Below are 20,520 nucleotides of genomic sequence, written 5' to 3' on the forward strand. Positions count from 1 at the left end.
CCATCGTGTCTGCGCCACCCATCACGAGTCTATCTATTCTAATCCCACTTTCCAGCACTTGGTCCGTAGCCTTTTATACTATGGTGTTTCTAGTGCTTCTTAAACTTTGCGAGGGTTCCTTTCTCCACCACCCTTTCAGACAGTGAGTTCCAGATTTTCACCATCCTCTGAATGAAAAAGCTTTTCCTCAAATCCCCTCTAAATCTCCTGCCCCTTACCTTAAATACCTGCCCCCTGGTTACTGACTCTACCACAGGGAAAGGTTCTTTCTTATCTACCCAGCTCTATCCCTCAATTCTGTACACCTCAATCAGGTTCCCCCTCTGCTGTAAGGAAAACAACACCCCCGCCCTAACCAGCCTCTCCTCAGAGCTGGAACGCTGCAGCCCAGGCAGCATCCTGGTGAATCTCCTCTGCACCCCCTCCAGTGCAATCACATCTTTCCCATAGTGAGGCAACCAGAACCACACACAATACTCCAGCGTTTTATACAGCTCCATCCTAACCTCCCTACTTTTATATTCTATGCCTCGCCTAATAAGGGTGTGTATCCTGAATGCCTTCTTAACCGCCTTATCTACCTGTCCTGCTGCCTTCAGGGATCTATGGACATGCACCCCAAGATCCCTCTGTACTTCCTAATGTCCTACCATTCACTGTGTATTCCCTTACCTTGTTAGTCCTCCCAAAATGCATCACTTTACACTTTTCCAGGTTTAGTCCATCTCATTAATGTAGATTACAAACAGCAAGGAACCATCACTGATCCCTGTGGAACATCACTGGCCAAAGGCTTCCAGTGACAGAAACAACTTTTGACCATCACCCTCTGCCTCCTGCCACTAAGCCCATTTTGGATCCAATGGGTTCTTACCTTCTTGACCAGTCTCCCAAAAGCCTTACTAAACTCCATGTAGACTACATCAACTGCACCACCCTCATCTACACTGCGAGCCACCTCCTCAAAAAACTCACTCACATTTGTTAGACGTGATCTCCCCCTGACAAAGCTATGCTGACTGTCCTTGATTAATCCTTGCCTCCTAAGTCTGTCCCTCAGAATTATTTCCAATAATTTCCCTACCACTGATGTTAGACTCACTGCCTGTAATTTCCTGGTTTTTATCGACTTCTTGAATAAGGGTACGACGTTCGCCGTCCTCCCTCTGGCACCTCTCTTGTGGCCACAGAAGATTTGAAAATTAGTGTCAAACTGTCTCTCTCTCCTTCCAATCTGCAGGAACTGTTCCAGAATCTGTTGGATTTTGGAAGGTGACCACCACTGCACTGACTATATCTACAGCCACCAACACTCTGGGATATGGATCATCAGATCCAGGGGATTTATCAGCTCTCAGTCCCATTAATCACTCCAGTTCCTCAGCCCCCCCGTCCCCATTTTCTATCTTCCTCTTTACATCCTCCTGCTCTGATTGGTTCGACACAGGTCTGTCACTCTTCCGCTTCCTGATAAAAACCCATTTCCATCTGTGCCGGCTGCAACCTCAAACCAATCAACTACTTGTTTTCCTGTGACCGTACACCAGATTATTCTCCGATGTGGTTCCACTCTGGAGTCGCAGACGGGACTGAGTGACTGGCCGCCTCGTGATTCTCCTCTTGCCTCCTCCACACGCTGATGATATTTTTGTTTCAAGAGTAAACACTGTTTATAAAATTTGTAAAAATAAATTCCAAAAGATTTCAACATGAACATTAGAGAAAGTGCATCAACTCCGACTTGTCTCTGTGCAGTGTGTTCCACTCTCAGGTGCCTCTCTCAACTGTAAACCTGTCTCCAATACACATTCCAGGACAGTCATGTAGCCCAGGGACAAAACATTTCAAAATGACAAATTGCCAAAGTCCAGTAGAATTCCACTTTCCTTGAGACAGCGTGTTCCTCTCTGAGATGCCTCAGTACAATTTCAATACTTTTTGATTTATGTTCAGTGTTGGGCATACAGACTAAGGAAAGGGTTCTTTTCTAGCCTCTCACTGTACATTGGCTGAAAGATCTTTTATAACGTCCTTTCCCCATTGTATCCCTGTGGCGACTGCCCCAAGTTTGAGAGCATCTCTCAGCACGTAGCCCTGGACCTTGGAATATGTCAGTCTGCAAACTCGGTCGAGGACAACTCCTCACACTGGAAGATGCAATATTAGTGTACCTTTAGTGTGATGTTAGTGTACCTTTAGTGTGATGTTAGTGTACCTTTAGTGTGATGTTAGTGTACCTTTAGTGTGATGTTAGTGTACCTTTAGTGTGATGTTAGTGTACCTTTAGTGTGATGTTATTGCATCTTTATGAGGTTTTTTTTAAAGCATTGTCACAGCCTTGGGTGATGTCATTGCTGAAAAAAAACTGGCAGGTCAGATGATTGAAGTTGTTCAGCTTTCAGTTTCGTCTTGGCTGCACTGTTAGAGGTGGTCTCAGAATCAAGCTGGAAAAGAAGTCTTCTTTCTCTCTCTAATTTGCTTTGAAGATTTTACCAGTTAGTTGAAGGAAAGGCTTGTTGCCATGCTGCAGGAAAGAATCTGTGCTTGGGTGTTTTGGGGGGTTGTTGACTACAAGCTGCACTGAGTTTTCAAGATCATTTGAAATCAGCATTCAACCCAGGAAACTGGATTCCAGTATCATGTGAGCTTTAGCCTGTACAGCGATAAATCTGTTTAAAGGGTTTTGGTTATTGGACATTGGTTTTAATTGAAACATCTGCTATATATTGGTTAAGGGTTATACATTATTGTAGTTGTTTTGTTTTTGCTTGTAATTGATAAAGGTTATTGCTAATTTTTGTTCTGTGTATGTTAACTATATTCTTAAATAAACTTTGTTTGATAAAAGCTCCCACTGGGTCATTTGAACCATACCTGAGGTGAAATCTATCACGCTTATCCTGGCCAAATTCAAGCTGCAAAACTTATGGTCCAGGCAGGCTCCGTAAAACACTTGAGTTTCTGACCTGAACCATAACAAAAACCAGCAAGTTTCAGGCAGACCAAAGAGCACCTTTCACTGAGCTGTGACCCTCCAGCTGCAGTTGATGTTTGTCTCTGTGACCTTGGGGTTGTTCCAAGGGACACACACTGAGTTCACAGAATAACAGTCTCTTTCCCATCGCAGCTACCTCAAGGGCAACATGCAGAGGGGGTGAGACTCTGAGTATGTAGGAAGGATCTGACAGAGAAGACCTTTCTTACCACCAGCCAAGCTAGGTTTTGGTGCTTGTTAGAATGTTCTGGCAAAGAGGCATTCTGCCAAATAATTTTGACGGTCTTCTCCAGGAACTATCGATAGGATCCACCATCAACTTTTCCAGTGGGGCCTCTTGAATGTCACAAGCAAACCATTGACTGATGGACTTGTGTCATAGTTTTCCAGCACAGCAAGAGACTCTTCAGCCCACTGTGTTTGTACTGGCCATCAAGCACCAACCTATTCTAATCCCATTTTCCAGCATTTGGTCCCTAGCCTTGTATGCCATGCGGTCAAAGGTGTTTTTCTGGCTACATTTTCCCACGAGGTTCAGGTGTTACGGCACAATCCAATGACTTGAAGCGTTCCAGTGTGGCCGGGCCTATCCTTCGCAACACCAGGGACAGGTGGAATGTCAGTACGTAGTGACATTTGATGTTAGTGTTCCGAGGATCTACACACAGCTTGATGCAGCCGCACACAAAGGTGGCCATCAGGATGAGGGCGATTCTGGGCATGTTTCTCCCCCTTTATCTAGAGGTTTGTACATTTGGGGCATGCGAGATAGTCCACTTTTGACCTCCAGATAAAGTGGAAAATAAATCAGATGATCACCACAGTGCAGGAGTCAGACCTGTGCCACATTCAGCAACACTGAGAGTGCCTCACACCTGATGACAGATTCTTACCTGCAATGGCGAGGGAGCGTCGCTCCCACAGACCCAGATTTTGTCTAATCATAGCTACTGGCTCCATCCAGTTTTTGATATTCTCTGGAGGGGGAACAGGTTCTCACTATTTACTCTGTCCGTACCCCTCTGTATCTTGAACATCGCTAACAAGTCTCCTCCCAGCTTTCTTTTCTCCAAGGAAAACAGTCACAACCTCTCCAATCTGTCCTCATAGCTACACTCCCTTGTCATTGGAATCATTCTTGTGAATCTCCTCTGTACTTTCTCCAATATCTTCACATTATTCTTGCAGTATGGTGCCCAGAACTGGACACAGTCTCCACATGAGGCCTAATTAGTGTCTTATCCAAGTTCAACACGACCTCATTATTCTTGTTAATAAAGCCCAAGATACATTTTATTTGTTAATTCAAGAGATTTGGACCTCGATGGGGAGGCCAGCATTGATTGCCCATCTCTAATTGCCCTTTGAGAAGGTGGCAGTGAGCTGCCTTCTTAAACTGCTACAGTCCATGTGGTGTAGGTACATCCACAGTGCAGTTAGGGAGGGTGCTCAAAGATTTTCACCCAGCGACAGTGAAGGAACAACGATATATTTCCAAGCTGGTGAGTGGCTTGGGGGAGAAGTTGTGTCTGCTGCCCTTGTCGTTCTAGATGGTTGTGGGTTTGGAACGTGCTGTCTAAGGTGACTTGGTGAGTTCCTGCAGTGCATTTTGTAGATGGTACACACGGTTGTCACTGTGTGTCGGTGGTGGAGGGAGTGATTGTTTAAGGTGGTGGATAGGGTTCCAATCAAGTGGGGCTGCTTCGTCCTGGATGGTGTCGAGCTTCTTGAGTGTTGTTGGAGCTGCACCCATCCAGGCAAGTGGGGAGTGTTCCATCACACTCCTGGCTTGCGCCTTGTAGATGGTGGACAGGCTTTGGGGAGTCAGGAGGTGAGTCAATGCTTTATACAAGATGCTTCATTAACAGCTCTCTCAATATGTCCTCCCACCTTCAGTGAGTTATACATAAACACTGTGGTCCCTCTGTTCCTGCAACTCCTTTAGCTTTTCCCTTTATTTTATATTCTCTCTCCAGATTCTTCCTGCCAAACCTCACACTGCTCTGCACTGAACTTCATCTGCCACTTGCCTGCCCAATCCATCAACTTGTCCATATCCTTCTGAAGCTCAGAACTATCCTGGTCACAGCTGATATCACAGCTGTCCATATCCTTCTGGTCACAGCTGATGTTTCGAATCTTTGTCTCATCTCTAAATTTTTGAAATCATGCCTTGTTATAACATAACCAATGATAACACAGTAGACAATGTAACCAATGGCAAAATGATGTTGTGGTCAGCTGACCAGCTGACTTGGTATAAATAGAAAGCAGAATGGGGATTGTGGGGAGTATTTGTGGCCCAGGGTGCAGCCCAAGTGGCACAATGAAGTTTCTTTATCAAACCTTTTCTTTGATTCACTTTGTGAAGTTAGTTCTTTTATTGCTTGTTGCTGGAGTATCCTCACTGCCAGATAAATAACAAACACCGCAGTCTGAGTCACCAATATAAAACAGGAAGAAAAAGATTCCCAGCCCTGACCCCTGGGGAACTCACGATACACCTTGCTCCAATATGAAAAACAATCATTTATCACTGCTCCCCGTTCCCTGTCACTCAGCCAGTTTCTTATCCCAGTGCCGACTTCCTCTTTTATTCCATGAGCTGGAATTTTGCTCACAAGTCTGTTGTGTGGCACTATATCAAATATCTTTCTGAAAATCCAGATACACCACATCAACAGCATTGCCCTTATCAACCTTCCCTGTTACCTCCTCAAAAAATTCCAGCAAGTTAGTTAAACGTGATTTCCTCTTTATGAATCCATGCTAGCTTTCCTTAATTATCCTGCACTTGTCTAAGTGACTGTTGATTTTGTCCCAAACTACAGTTTCCAGAAGTTTCCTGACCATGAAATCAAACGGAATGGTCTGTTGTTGGCGGCTTTATCTTGGCACCCCTTTTTGAACAAGGGTGTGACACTCACAATTCTCCAGCCCCTTGGCACCATCCCTGTGTCTAAGGAATTTAACACTAGTGACTCTCACTTCCATCAGTATCCTTGGATGCGTCTGGCCTCGTCCATTTGGCTTATCAGTTTAAGTAAAAATAGCCTTTCTAACAGAGACAGTGGGAAGTTAGAGAAGTATTAACTGATAAGGAGGCTATATCAGAGAGTAAGACCAAAATAAACAGAAGCGAGTTTGAGAGAATTAGAGTCGGCAATAATGAGCCATTAGGTGGGGTCAGAGTAAGTGGGGGGGGGTGGCGGGGAAGCATGGTTAATAATGTGCGTGTGAGTGAATGCACAGAGTGTGGTTAATACGACTGGTGAATTACAGGCTCAGACTGATTCATGGAGTTATGATGTTATTGCTATAATGGAGACCTGGCTCAAAGAAAGGCAAAGATTGGGTGTTAAATATTCCTGGGTACAAGGTGCTGCGGAGAGACGGGAAAGGAGAGAAAGGAGGTGGGAGGTAATGGCAGCATGGATTAGAGAAAGCATCACAGTGCAGGAGGGACGGAACGTTCCAGAGAAAGACAGATTCTCTCTGACTGGAAGTAAGCAATGAAAAAGGAGCAAGGACATTGATTGGTGTTGGATACAGATCACCAACTGGGGATGCAGCGAAACACATTTGTAAAGAAATTACAGAGAGATACAAGAATTATAAAATAATTATCATGAAGCAATTGTCCAGATATAGACTGGGATAGGAATCGAGCAAAGAGACCAGAGGGGCAAGAGTTCCTGCAGTGTGTCCAAAATAATCTTCTGCAGCAATATATTTCTGCATGCACCAACAAAAGAGCAGGCATTGTTGAACCTGATTCAGGGTAATGAGTTGGCTCAAGTGGATGAAATATCAGTGGGGGAGTATTTAAGGTGTGGAGATGCCGGCGTTGGACTGGGATAAACACAGTAAGAAGTCTCACAACACCAGGTTAAAGTCCAACAGGTTTATTTGTAGCAAAAGCCACACAAGCTTTCATGTTCCGAAAGCTAGTGGCTTTTGCTACCAAATAAACCTGTTGGACTTTAACCTGGTGTTGTGAGACTTCTTACGGAGTATTTAAGGGACAGTGACCAGCAACCGTTGTGTCATAAGATTTAGGTTGGCCATGAAAAAGGACAAGGACCAATCCAGTGCCAGGATAATTAATCGGGGGAAAGCCAACTTCAATGGGATGAGAATGTAACCGAGTCGAGTGAGTTAGAATCAAACATTGGCAGAAAAGGTAATGGCTGAACAAGGGGCCATTTGCAAAGAAAAAGTATTGCAGGCAATGTCAAGGTCTATTCCCTTGTAGGGGAAAGGTGGGAGAAATGAATCCAGAGCATTCTGGATGAGGAGAGAGGCAGAGATGTAGATAAAAAAGGAAGAAGCTCATGTACAACAGAAACCAGCTGGAAAATCCAAGGGAGAATCAGGCTGAATATAAGAGCAGAGGGGAAATGACAAAACTAATAAGAAAAGCAAAAGGGGAGCATGAAAAGAGACTGGCAGTGAACAGAAATGGAACCCCAACGTTTCCATAATAAAAGGGGGATTAAAAAAAGTAAGGCCGATTAGGGATAAAATAAAAGGGACGGAACTTGGATACGGAGGCAGGAGAAATAGCAGAGTTACTAAACAAATGCCTTGCAGCTGCCTTTACAAAGGGAGAAGCTGTTACCCAGACTGAGGTGACAGACTTTCTTTGAGCCATTATAGCAATAACATCATAATTCCATGAATCAGTCTGAGCCTGTAATTCACCAATCGTATTAACCACACTCTGTGCATTCACTCACACGCACATTATTAACCATGCTTTAGGCATTTTTACTCTCCCCCTCCCCCCCCACTTACTCTGACCCCACCTAATGGCTCATTATTGCTGACTCTAATTCTCTCAAACTCGCTTCTATTTATTTTGGTCTTACTCTCTGATATATCCTCCTTATCAGTTAATACTTCTCTACTTCCCACTGCCAGTTTCTCTTCTCCTCTCTGAATTTCCCCTCAGCACCTCCTGCTCCTGCCGCACCCCCACCCCAGCACCCCTCACTGCACTGGTAAATACACAGAAAACCCAAAGGTCCAGGATGGAACCAGGACCAATTTTTAAAAGTTTTAGAAGTTTTTATTTATTACATATTACAAACACGTACCTCTGAACCTAAAAACTACCTGTGTCAGTCTGTTCCTACTCACTGGGACACAAGTGAACCCCCAGCAAATGCCCACCCCCTGGAAATAATCAAACACAATTAATGTATAATACAAATAATCAAACACAATTTCTTTTAATCATTAAGGGAATTAAGGGTTATGGGGAGCGGGCGGGTAAGTGGAACTGAACCCACTATCAGATCAGCCATGATCTTATTGAATGGCGGGGCAGGCTCGAGGGGCTAGACGGCCGACTCCTGCTCCTATTTCTTATGTTCTTTGTACAACAAACACTGGTCCATCTCATGGAAAGATTTCGCTGCCTGGGCTCTCACTCAGATCGATGCCTGAACCATGTGCTACCACAGAGAACAATTGGCTGATTCACACTAAGTTACCACAGATAGCCAGAGCACTTAAACCTTCCCATCCCTTCATAAAGACTTCAGTTTCACCAGATGATCAGCATGGACGCAGAACCTGAACATGGGTGAGATGCAGTCTGAGCTGGCTTTGAAGGTGGGTTCATGGTGAGTAATGGTGCACAGTAAGAGAGTAACTCACTGAGTGTCCAGCTGCCTTCACAACCTGGTGTGTGGAGAAGGGAAAAGCCTCATTGCTTAGGTCTGTGTCGAGAACTTCCTCCAGCACCGAGCGACTGTGAAGGAAGAGAGTAACAGTCACAAGGCCACATCAACCAGAAACAGAGCAACCCACATCCGGGTTCTGCCTCCCACCCCCCCCCCCCACCACCTCCAGCCGCTTCCTCCTTTCCCACAATCCAATCTCCTGAACACTCCTGCCCTGGGCCGCTCCAGAGGACACAGCCCCTCACCCCTTCCCTAATCCAGACTGACTGAGGCCCTAGAAGCTGTTCCACCATTCGGTGAACTGATGCCCAATGAGTAGTTTAGTTCCATATTTTCCCCTTATTCCTAATAAAAAATCCATCAAGCTCAGACTTCAACTTACTGACTGATCTACCAAAGAGAGTTCTGAACTTGCGTAATCCTGTGTGTGTCAGGGTGTTTCCAAACTTCTGGTTTGAATTCTAAGACAATTCCCCAAAACACTAAGCTGGCCAAACTGGTACAAACAGTTTATTTTTATTTACCACTTAATAAACATTATTAAAACAGATTATCTGGTCATTATCATCTTGCTGTTAGTGGGATCTTGCTGTGTACAAATTGTCTGCTGTTATCCTAAATTACAACAGTGACTAAACTTCATTGGCTTTGAGATATCGAGTGAAAGGTACAATTGGAGACTTTCTCTCCAATTTACTATCTTGAAAACTTTAATTAAATTCCCCCTTAACCACCAAAATTCCAGCAAATACAATCTTAATTTGTTTAATCTCTCCACATAACTTAACTGTTGGAGTCCAGGTCTCATTCTGGTGAATCTACACTGCACTCCCTCCAGGGTTAATGAACTTGCTCCCAGTAACTCCAGCTGTGGTCTAACCAGTGGTTTGTGTAACTCCAGCTTGACCTCAGCATCTTCTGGGTATAAAGACCAGCACCTTTTGATCATTTTCTGTATCTCCTCTTGATATTTTAATGATCTCAGTATCTGGACCTCCCCATTGCCCACAGCCCCTTCAAATCTCTCTGGATCTCCAGGTTTCGAGCCATTCACCATTTCAGAAGTATTCTCTTCTCTCCTTTAAGTTCAAATAATCAACTGACTTCTGTTTACATTGAAATTCATTTGCCAGTTTTGCCCATTCAATTCTTCACTAATGTCCTTTAGGGAAGGAAATCTGCCATCCTTACCCGGTCTGGCCTACATGTGGCTCCAGAGCCACAGCAATGTGGTTGACTCTCAACTACCCACTGAACAAGGGAAACTGGGGAAGGACAATAAATAGTGGCCAGCCAGCGACGCCCATGTCCCACAAATGAATAAAACAAAACTTACCCTATTAATATCTCTTTGTAATTTACATTTTCATCTATACTGTTTACAATATTGCCTATCTTTGCATCATCAGTAAATTTGGATATCTCATCACCTAAATCATTAATATAGTGAATAGTGGAGGCCCCAACACAGATCCTTGTGGGACACACTAATCACAACTGTAGTGCCTGCTCATTCATTATCCCTATTCTCTGTCTCCAATCATTGTTCCACTGGAGCAAGCAGAGAGGGAGTGATTTGTGGCAGGAGTGCTGGTGAGAGATTTATTTATTTAGTTGGTGTGTTGTTTTGTCTTTATTTTTCGAGTAGTATTTTTCTTTTCTTAATTTTAAACTGAAAACCGGAAGTGGGCTGCTAAGGAGTCTGGGAAGGGTTTTTTTAAGCGCGCGAAATATAAAAGGGAGGTCGCAGTATACAGCGGGCAGCGTCGGGAGCGGGCAGCAGAGTGAGCAGGGAGCAGAGTGTGAGCTGTAAGGGCTTTGGCTCACAGGGCTTCGGGGGATAGGGCGAGCAGGGGTGAGTTTTTAATTCTTATTTACTTTTTTCTGTGTACCTTGGTAGAAGGAGTCAAATATGAGTGTGAAGCCAGTGTGTTGTTCCCAGTGTAGGATGTGGGAGGTCCTGGAGGCACCTGGCCTCCCGGACATCCACATCTGTGAGGGGTGTGTTGAGCTGCGGTTCCTGAGGGACCGTGTTAGGGAGCTGGAACTGCAGCTCGAGGATCTTAGGCTGTTAAGGGAGAATGAGGAGGTGATAGACAAGAGCTATCATCAGGAGGTCACACCAGGGCCACAGGTGGAGGCCAAGTGGGTGATGGCCAGGAAGGGTAAAGCTCGGGTGATTGAGAGCACCCCGGTGGATGTGCCCCTACACAACAAGTACTCCTGCCTGAGTACTGCTGGGGGGTGGGGGGGACAGCCCGCCTGGGGGAAGCAGCAGTGGCCGTGTCTCCGGAGTGGAGTCCGGCCCTGTAACTCAGAGGGCTAAGGAAAAGAGGAGGAAGGCAGTGTTAATCGGGGACTCGACAGTAAGGGGGTCGGACAGACGTTTTTGTGGAGGCAGGCGGGAGTCTCGGATGGTGGTCTGCCTCCCTGGGGCCGGGATCCAGGATGTCGCTGGTCGACTCCCAGAAATCCTGAGGGGGGAGGGAGAGGAGCCAGAAGTAGCGGTACATATTGGTACCGCTGATGTGGGAAGGAAGGGGGAAGGGGTCATGAAAAGAGAGTATAGGGAATTAGGGAGACAGCTGAGAAGGAGGAAAGCAACAGTAGTAATCTCAGGATTACTGCCTGTGCCACGGGAAGGTGAGGGCAGGAATGGAGTGAGGTGGAGGATGAATGTGTGGCTGAGGGACTGGTGCAGGGGGCAGGGATTCAGGTTCCTGGACCATTGGGACCTCTTTAGGGGCAGGTGTGACCTGTACACAAAAAACGGGTGGCACTTGAATCCCAGGGGGACCAATATCCTGGCGGGAAGGTTGGCTAAGGCTACTGGGGAGAGTTTAAGCCAGATAGGTTGGGGGGAGGGGATCGAGACGAGGTGACTGGGAGCGAGGAAGTTAGCTCGCAAACAGAGAAGGGTTATAGACAGTGCAAGAGGGAGGATGGACGGGGGATGGAGAAGGGGAGAGCTCAGACCAAAGGATTGAGATGTGTTTACTTTAATGCCAGGAGTATAGTGAATAACGGGGATGAGCTCAGAGCATGGATCGATGCCTGGAAGTATGATGTGGTGGCCATTACGGAGACTTGGATGTCTCAGGGACAGGACTGGATACTCCAGGTGCCGGGATTCAGATGTTTCAGGAAGGACAGGGAGGGAGGCAAGAGAGGGGGTGGAGTGGCACTGCTGATCAGGGATAGTGTCACAGCTGTAGAGAAGGTGTATGCTGTGGAGGGATTGTCTACAGAGTCTCTGTGGGTGGAAGTTCAGAGTGGGAAGGGGTTGATCACTTTGCTGAGAGTTTTCTATAGGCCGCCCAATAGTAACAGGAAGGTGGAGGAGCAGATAGGGAAACAGATCCTGGAGAGTTGCAATAATAGCAGAGTTGTTGTGATGGGAGACTTTAATTTCCCAAACATAGATTGGAATATCCCTAGGGTAAGGGGATTGGATGGGGAGGAGTTCGTTAGGTGTGTTCAGGAGGGTTTCCTGACACAGCATGTGGACAAGCCTACAAGAGGAGAGGCTGTACTTGGTCTCATACTGACCAATCAACCTGGACAGGTGTCAGATCTCTCAGTGGGAGAGCATCTTGAGGATAGCTATCATAACTCTATCTCCTTTATGCTTGCATTGGAAAAAGAGAGGATCAGGCAAGCTAGGAAAGTGTTTATATGGAGTAAGGGGAAATATGAAGACCTAAGGCAGCAAATTAGAGGAGTAAATTGGAAGGAGGTATTCTCGGGGAAATCTACTGAAGAGAGGTGGCAGTTTTTCAAGGAATGTCTGTCTAGAGTTCTACAGGACAACGTTCCGAGCAGATAGGGAGGTGTTGGTAGGTTAAAGGAACCGTGGTGCACGAAAGCTGTGCGGGACCTAGTTGAGAAGAAAAGGAAAGCGTACAAAAGGCTCAGAGAGCTTGGCGAAGATAGGGATCTAGATGAGTATACGGCTTGTAGGAAGGGACTAAAGAAGGAAATTAGGAGAGCCAGAAGGGGCCACGAGAAGGCCTTGGCAGGTAAGATTAAGGAAAACCCTAAGGCGTTCTATAAATATGTATAGAATATAAAAGCTGGAGTCTGATGATGCAGCTGTATAGAATGCTGGTTAGGCCACATTTGGAGTACTGCGTCCAGTCCTGGTCGCCGCACTACCAGAAGGACGTGGAGGCGTTAGAGAGAGTGCAGAGAAGGTTTACCAGGATGTTGCCTGGTATGGAGGGTCTTAGCTATGCGGAGAGATTGGGTAAACTGGGGTTGTTCTCCCTGGAAAGACGGAGAATGAGGGGAGATCTAAGAGAGGTGTACAAGATTATGAAGGGGATAGATAGGGTGAACGGTGGGAAGCTTTTTCCCAGATCAGAAGTGACGTTCACGAGGGGTCACGGGCTCAAGGTGAAAGGGGCGAAGTATAACTCAGATATTAGAGGGATGTTTTTTACACAGAGGGTGGTGGGGGCCTGGAATGCGCTGCCAAGTAGGGTGGTGGAGGCAGGCACGCTGACATCGATTAAGACTTACCTGGATAGTCACATGAGCAGCCTGGGAATGGAGGGATACAAACGATTGGTCTAGTTGGACCAAGGAGCGGCACAGGCTTGGAGGGCCGAAGGGCCTGTTTCCTGTGCTGTACTGTTCTTTGTTCTTTGTATGTGAAGAGTAAAAGGATGGGACGTGAAGGAATAGGGCCTATAAAAGGTGAAGGCGGGAAAATCTGTACGGAACCAGTAGAAATGGCAGAGGTGCTTAATGAGGATTTTGCCTCGGTTTTCACAGAGGAGAAGGACATGGGTGGATGTACTGCAGGCTTGCGGTGGACTGAAAAGATTGAGTATGTGGACTTTAACAAAGAGGTTGTGCTGGAATCTTTGAATGGCATCAAGATAGATAAGTCGCCGGGTCCGGATGGGATGTACCCCAAGTTACTGTGGGAGACGAGGGAAGAGATTGCAGAGCCTCTGGCGATGATCTTTGTGTCGTCGATGGAGACGGGAGAGGTGCCGGAGGATTGGAGGATTGCGGATGTGGTTCCTATTTTCAAGAAGGGGACTAGGGATAGCCCAGGAAATTACCGACCGGTGAGTCTAACCTCAGTGGTTGGTAAGCTGATAATAATAATGTTGAGGTGGGTCGGGCTATAAACAAACAAATAATGGATGCGTGCAAAAACGGAACGGCAATAATCATGGGGGATTTTAACCTGCATATTGATTGGCTGACTCAAGTTGGACGTGGTGGGATGGAGGAAGAGTTCTTAGAATGCTGTCGGGATAGTTTCCTTGAACAGTATGTTACAGAACCTACGAGGGAACGGGTTATCTTAGATCTGGTAATGTGTAACGAGACAGGTAGAATTAAGGATCTTCTTGTGAAGGACCCTCTTGGGTCAAGTGATCACAATATGGTCGAATTTCTGGTGCAGATGGAGGGGGAGAAAGTAGGGTCCCAAACCAATGTCCTCTGCTTGAACAGAGGGGAGTACGATAGGATGAGGGCTGAATTGGCTAGGGTGGACTGGGAGAGCAGACTGGTAGGTAGGACAGCTGAGGAACAATGGAGGATTTTTAAGGAGATCTTTTTCGGTACTCAGCAAAAATATATTCCGGTGATAAAGAAGGACTGTAAGAAAAGGGACAGCCAGTCGTGGATAACGAAGGAAATAAAGGAGAGTATTAAATTAAAAACCGATGCGTACAGAGTGGCCAAAAATAGTGGAGACTTAGAAGATTGGGAAAACTTTAAGAAACAACAAAGAATGACTAAGAAAGCGATAAAGAAAGGAAAGATAGATTATGAAACTAAACTAGCTCTTTGTGATTTTTATTAATGATTTAGAGGAGGGGGCTGAAGGGTGGATCAGTAAATTTGCTGATGACACCAAGATTGGTGGAGTAGTGGATGAGGTGGAGGGCTGTTGTAGGCTGCAAAGAGACATCGATAGGATGCAAAGCTGGGCTGAAAAATGGCAAATGGAGTTTAACCCTGATAAATGTGAGGTGATTCATTTTGGTAGGACTAATTTAAATGTGGATTACAGGGTCAAAGGTAGGGTCTGAAGACTGTGGAGGAACAGAGAGATCTTGGGGTCCATATCCACAGATCTCTAAAGGTTGCCACTCAAGTGGATAGAGCTGTGAAGAAGGCCTATAGTGTGTTAGCTTTTATTAACAGGGGGTTGGAGTTTAAGAGCCGTGGGGTTATGCTGCAACTGTACAGGACCTTGGTGAGACCGCATTTGGAATATTGTGTGCAGTTCCGGTCACCTCACTATAAGAAGGATGTGGAAGCGCTGGAAAGAGTGCAGAGGAGATTTACCAGGATGCTGCCTGGTTTGGAGGGTAGGTCTTATGAGGAAAGGTTGAGGGAGCTAGGGCTGTTCTCTCTGGAGCGGAGGAGGCTGAGGGGAGACTTAATAGAGGTTTATAAAATGATGAAGGGGATAGATAGAGTGAACGTTCAAAGACTATTTCCTCGGGTGGATGGAGCTATTACAAGGGGGCATAACTATAGGGTTCATGGTGGGAGATATAGGAAGGATATCAGAGGTAGGTTCTTTACGCAACAGTGGTTGGGGTGTGGAATGGACTGCCTGCAGTGATAGTGGAGTCAGACACTTTAGGAACATTTAAGCGGTTATTGGATAGGCACATGGAGCACACCAGGATGATAGGGAGTGGGATAGCTTGATCTTGGTTTCAGATAAAGCTCGGCACAACATCGTGGGCCGAAGGGCCTGTTCTGTGCTGTACTGTTCTATAATTAAACATAAAAAATAATAGTAAACGTTTTTACAAATATATAAAAAGGAGTAGAGTGGCTCGAGTGAATGTTGGACCCTTGGAGGACGAGAGGGGGGATTTAATAGTGGGAAATGAGGAAATGACTGAGACTTTAAATAGGTTTTTTGTGTCGGTCTTCACAGTGGAAGACACAAATAGTTTACAGAATATTAACAATCGAGTGTTGGCAGGAGGAGAGGTACTCAATACAATTAATGTTACCAGGGAGGCAGTGCTGGGTAGACTAACGGGACTGAAGGTGGACAAGTCCCCGGGCCCGGATGGAATGCATCCCAGGGTACTGAAAGAAATGTCGGAGGTAATAGTGGATGTGTTAGTGGTTATTTATCAAAATTCACTGGACTCTGGGGTAGTGCCAGCTGATTGGAAAACGGCTACTGTTACGCCGCTGTTTAAAAAAGGAATTTAGACAAAAGGCGGGTAACTACAGGTCGGTTAGCTTAACGTCTGTCGTTGGGAAAATGCTGGAATCCATCATTAAAGAAGAAATAGCAGGCCATCTGGATAAGAATGGTTCGATCAAGCAGACGCAGCATGGATTCATGAGAGGAAAGTCGTGTTTGACGAACTTACTGGATTTTTATGAAGATGTGACTAGTGCGGTTGACAGAGGGGAACCGGTAGATGTGGTGTTTTTGGATTTCCAAAAGGCATTCGATAAGGTGCCTCACGAAAGGTTGCTGCAGAAGATTGGGGCACACGGAGTTGGGGGTAGGGTGTTAGCATGGATTGGGGATTGGCTATCCAACAGGAAGCAGAGAGTTGGAATAAATGGGTGCTTTTCTGGTTGGCAGATGGTGACTAGTGGCGTGCTGCAGGGATCGGTACTGGGGCCTCAACTGTTTACTATTTACATAGATGATCTGGAGGAGGGGACTGAGTGTAGGGTAACAAAGTTTGCTGACGACACGAAGATAAGTGGGAAAGTGAATTGCGTGGAGGAAGCGGAAGGTCTGCAGAGAGATTTGAATAGGCTGAGTGAGTGGGCGAGGATCTGGCAGATGGAGTATAACGTTGGCAAATGCGAGGTTATTCACTTTGGAAGAAATAATAGCAAATTGGATTATTATTTAGATGGAAAAAAATTACAACATGCTACTGTGCAAAGGGACCTGGGGGTCCTTGTGCATGAGTCACGAAAACTCAGTCTGCAAGTACAACAGGTGATCAAGAAGGCAAATGGGATGTTGGCATTTATCGCGAGGGGGATAGAATATAAAAGCAGAGAAGTCTTGCTGCATCTGTACAAGGCATTGGTGAGGCCGCAGCTGGAATAGTGTGAGCAGTTTTGGTCCCCTTATTTGCGAAAGGATATATTGGCTTTGGAGGGAGTGCAGAGAAGGTTCACCAGGTTGATACCAGAGATGAGGGGTGTTGATTATGAGGAGAGATTGAGCAGATTAGGTTTGTACTCGTTGGAGTTTAGAAGGCCGAGGGGTGATCGTATAGAGACATATAAGATAATGAAGGGGCTGGATAGGGTAGAGGTGGAGAGATTCTTTCCACTTAGAAAGGAAGCTAGAACTAGAGGGCACAGCCTCAAAATAAAGGGGGGTCAGTTTAGGACAGAGTTGAGGAGGAACTTCTTCTCTCAGAGGGTGGTGAATCTCTGGAATTCTCTGCCCACTGAAGTGGTGGAGGCTACCTCGTTGAATATGTTTAAGTCACGGATAGATGGATTCCTGATCGGTAGGGGAATTAAGGGTTATGGGGAGCAGGCGGGTAAGTGGAACTGATTCACTTCAGATCAGCCATGATCTTATTGAATGTCGGGGCAGGCTTGAGGGGCTAGATGGCTTACTCCTGCTCCTATTTCTTATGTTCTTATGATGGAGAAGATCCTGAGGGACAAGATTTATGAGCATTTAGAGAGGTTTAGTATGTTCAAGAATACTCAGCATGGCTTTGTCAAAGGCAGATCGTGCCTTACAAGCCTGGTGGAGTTCTTCAAAAATGTGACTAAACACATTGACGAAGGGAAAGCGGTAGATGTGGTTTATATGGATTTTAGCAAGGCGTTCGATAAGCTCCCCTATGCAAGGCTTCTCGAAAAAGTGAGAGGGCATGGGATCCAAGGGGCTGCTGCCCTGTGCATCCAGAACTGGCTTGCCCAAAGGCTACCAAATAAACCTGTTGGACTTTAACCTGGTGTTGTGAGACTTCTTACTGTGCTTGCCCAAAGGAGGCAGAGAGTGTGTATAGATGGGTCTTTTTCTAAATGGAGGTCGGTCACCAGTGGTGTGCCCCAGGGATCTGTTCTGGGACCCTTGTTGTTTGTCATTTTCATAAATGACCTGGATGAGGAAGTGGAGGGATGGGTTGGTAAGTTTGTCGACGACACGAAGGGGTTGGTGGGGTTGTGGATAGTCTGGAGGGATGTCAGAAGTTACAGAGGGACATAGATAGGATGCAAGACTGGGCGGAGAAGTGGCAGATGGACTTCAACCCAGATAAATGCATACTGGTCCATTTTGGCAGGTCAAATGGGTTGAAGGAGTACAATATAAAGGGAAAGACTCTCAGTACTGTGGAGGATCAGAAGGACCTTGGGGTCCGGGTCCATAGGACTCTAAAATCGGCCCCGCAGGTGGAGGAGGTGGTTAAGAAGGCGTGTGGTGTGCTGGCCTTTATCAATCGAGAGTTTGAGTTTAGGAGTCTGGGGATAATGATGCAGCTATATAAGACCCTCGTCAGACCCCACTTGGAGTACTGTGCTCAGTTCTGGTCGCCTCATTACAGGAAGGATATGGAAAAGATTGAATGGGTGCAGAGGAGATTTACAAGAATGTTGCCTGGATTGAGTGGCATGCCTTATGAGGATAGGCTGAGGGAGCTCGGTCTTTTCTCCTTGGAGAGACGTAGGATGAGAGCAGACCTAATAGAGGTATATAAGATGTTGAGAGGCATAGATCGGGTGGAGTCTCAGAGGCTTTCTCCCAGGGTGGAAATGTCTGCTACAAGAGGACACAGGTTTAAGGTGCTGGGGGGTAGGTACAGGGGAAATGTTAGGGGGAAGTTTTTCACACAGAGGGTGGTGGGCAAGTGGAATCGGCTGCCGTCAGTGGTGGTGGAGACAAACTCAATAGGGTCTTTTAAGAGACTCCTGGATGAGTACATGGGACTTAATAGGATGGAGGGTCATAGGTAGGCCTAAAAGGTAGGGATATGTTTGGCACAACTTGTGGGGCCGACGGGCCTGTTTTGTGCTGTAGTTTTTCTATGTTTCTAACCAATTTCCCAATCGGATCAATAATTTAGCTCCAATTTCATTCTGACCTCAAGACCCTCCCTCCCCACAATGCTGGTGCCTCCAGATAGATATCAGTCCAGCCTGTCCATTCCCCTCCTCGTCAGCCCCCCTCTGCTTTTCCTTCAATGAGCCAGTCGATTGTGCACCTCTTGGGCCCTTGTACGCTGATCATTCCCAATTCCTCGGAACAATCCACAAGTTGACAGTTCAGCCTCTGGTCCTGAAGAACGGAGGTTATATGGGTCCAGTTGTGTTGAGCCACTCCACCACCGACCGCCAGGTAATAGCCATCACCTGCACCAGAACACAGCACCAGGTCAGAGATCAGCTCGCACCAGCCAGACACAGTGAAGAGCTACAGACAGACAGACTTCCCAGGACACTGACAAGGCCCTTAGCCACGCATTCTAAATCCAGTTACACAAGCACACAGATTAAACACACTTCCGTTGGATGTCAATCTAATCCAATTACTCTTGTTAGTGGCTGCTTCGAACTGAAAAAAGGAAACAGTGAAAAGCACGGCCTCCGGGCTGGAGCTGTTCCACTCAGTTACTGCAGCCCAATCCGAGCGGCCACATTGAAAGGGAATTTAATTCCACTCTACATTAGTGCCAAAAACAAAACATAACTGTCTGAACCAGAGCTAAATTTTCACCAGAAATTCATATCAGTCTTTTGAGTAACGGTCACTGCAGAGGGAGCATCAGTAACCCCGTGCTGTATCTGTCCTGGGAGTGTTTGATGGGGGGACAGCGTAGAGGGAGCTTTACTCTGTATCTAACCCCGTGCTGTATCTGTCCTGGGAGTGTTTGATGGGGGACAGTGTAGAGGGAGCTTTACTCTGTATCTAACCCCGTGCTGTACCTGTCCTGGGGGTGTTTGATGGGGACAGTGTAGAGGGAGCTTTACTCTGTATCTAACCCCGTGCTGTACCTGTCCTGGGAGTGTTTGATGGGGGGACAGTGTAGAGGGAGCTTTACTCTGTATCTAACCCCGTGCTGTACCTGTCCTGGGAGTGTTTGATGGGGGGACAGTGTAGAGGGAGCTTTACTCTGTATTAAGCACCTCTCTGCACCTCCAAATAAACTTTTACCTTTCCACTCTCTGGGTGGTTATTACAACACAAGATAATATGGAACAATTGCAAATCTGAACTTCCCTGGAAGGAGTTAAATTGTTCCCAAAACTAAAGATCTCACTTCGGCTCGAATGGGCACTCCCTCGAGCTCAGTGCCTCTGTACTGCCGCTCACTCAGTTTTACCTTCAAAAGCAGGCGTGAGTGCCGTTCCTTCTGGAGCAGATTCAATGCGACTAACTGTGAGGTCGCTCTCCGTCCCTCCTCGACTGTTCAGCATGCAAGTGTAAACAGTTTTACCTGAACATAAACGGCAACAAAAAATAAATCAAACATTCTGCTTTCAGCAGCAAAACACAAAAGATCAGAATGTGGGGGAGAGGGTGTGCCCCAGGGTTGGAGAGGGGGCACGGGGGAGGAGGAAAGGGGGTACGGGGGAGGGGGAAAGGGGGTGTGGGGGAGGGGGGAGAGTGACCTGGGGAAAGGGAGAGGGGGCGCGGGGGGGGAGTGACCGGAGGGTCGGGGGGGAGAGGGGGTGCAGGGGAGGTGGGAGAGTGACTGCGGGGGGAGGGCACGGGGAAGGAGCATGGGGGAGAGTGATCTGGGTGGGGTAGAAGGGGCACGGGGGAGGGGGGGGAGAGTGAACTGGGGAGGGGTGGGGAGAGGGGGCATGGGGAAGGGGGAAGAGTGACCTGGGGAGGGGGAG

The 20,520-nt window shown here is 46.7% G+C and overlaps 1 protein-coding gene across 1 annotated transcript in view; it reads right to left on the reverse strand.

Moving 5' to 3' along the window:
* Nucleotides 1-20,520, reverse strand: part of sardh (sarcosine dehydrogenase) — a 99,427-nt gene that overhangs the window by 26,034 nt on the left and 52,873 nt on the right. Inside the window, exons 12-14 of the mRNA XM_078226135.1 lie at nt 20,001-20,114; nt 18,882-19,029; nt 8,660-8,753 (exon numbers count right to left, since the gene is read on the reverse strand). Coding sequence (XP_078082261.1) covers nt 8,660-8,753; nt 18,882-19,029; nt 20,001-20,114 — 356 coding nt within the window. The remainder of the gene's footprint in view (nt 1-8,659; nt 8,754-18,881; nt 19,030-20,000; nt 20,115-20,520) is intronic.

This window comes from Mustelus asterias, chromosome 13 (genome assembly GCF_964213995.1).
Source record: "Mustelus asterias chromosome 13, sMusAst1.hap1.1, whole genome shotgun sequence".
Taxonomy (NCBI): domain Eukaryota; kingdom Metazoa; phylum Chordata; class Chondrichthyes; order Carcharhiniformes; family Triakidae; genus Mustelus; species Mustelus asterias.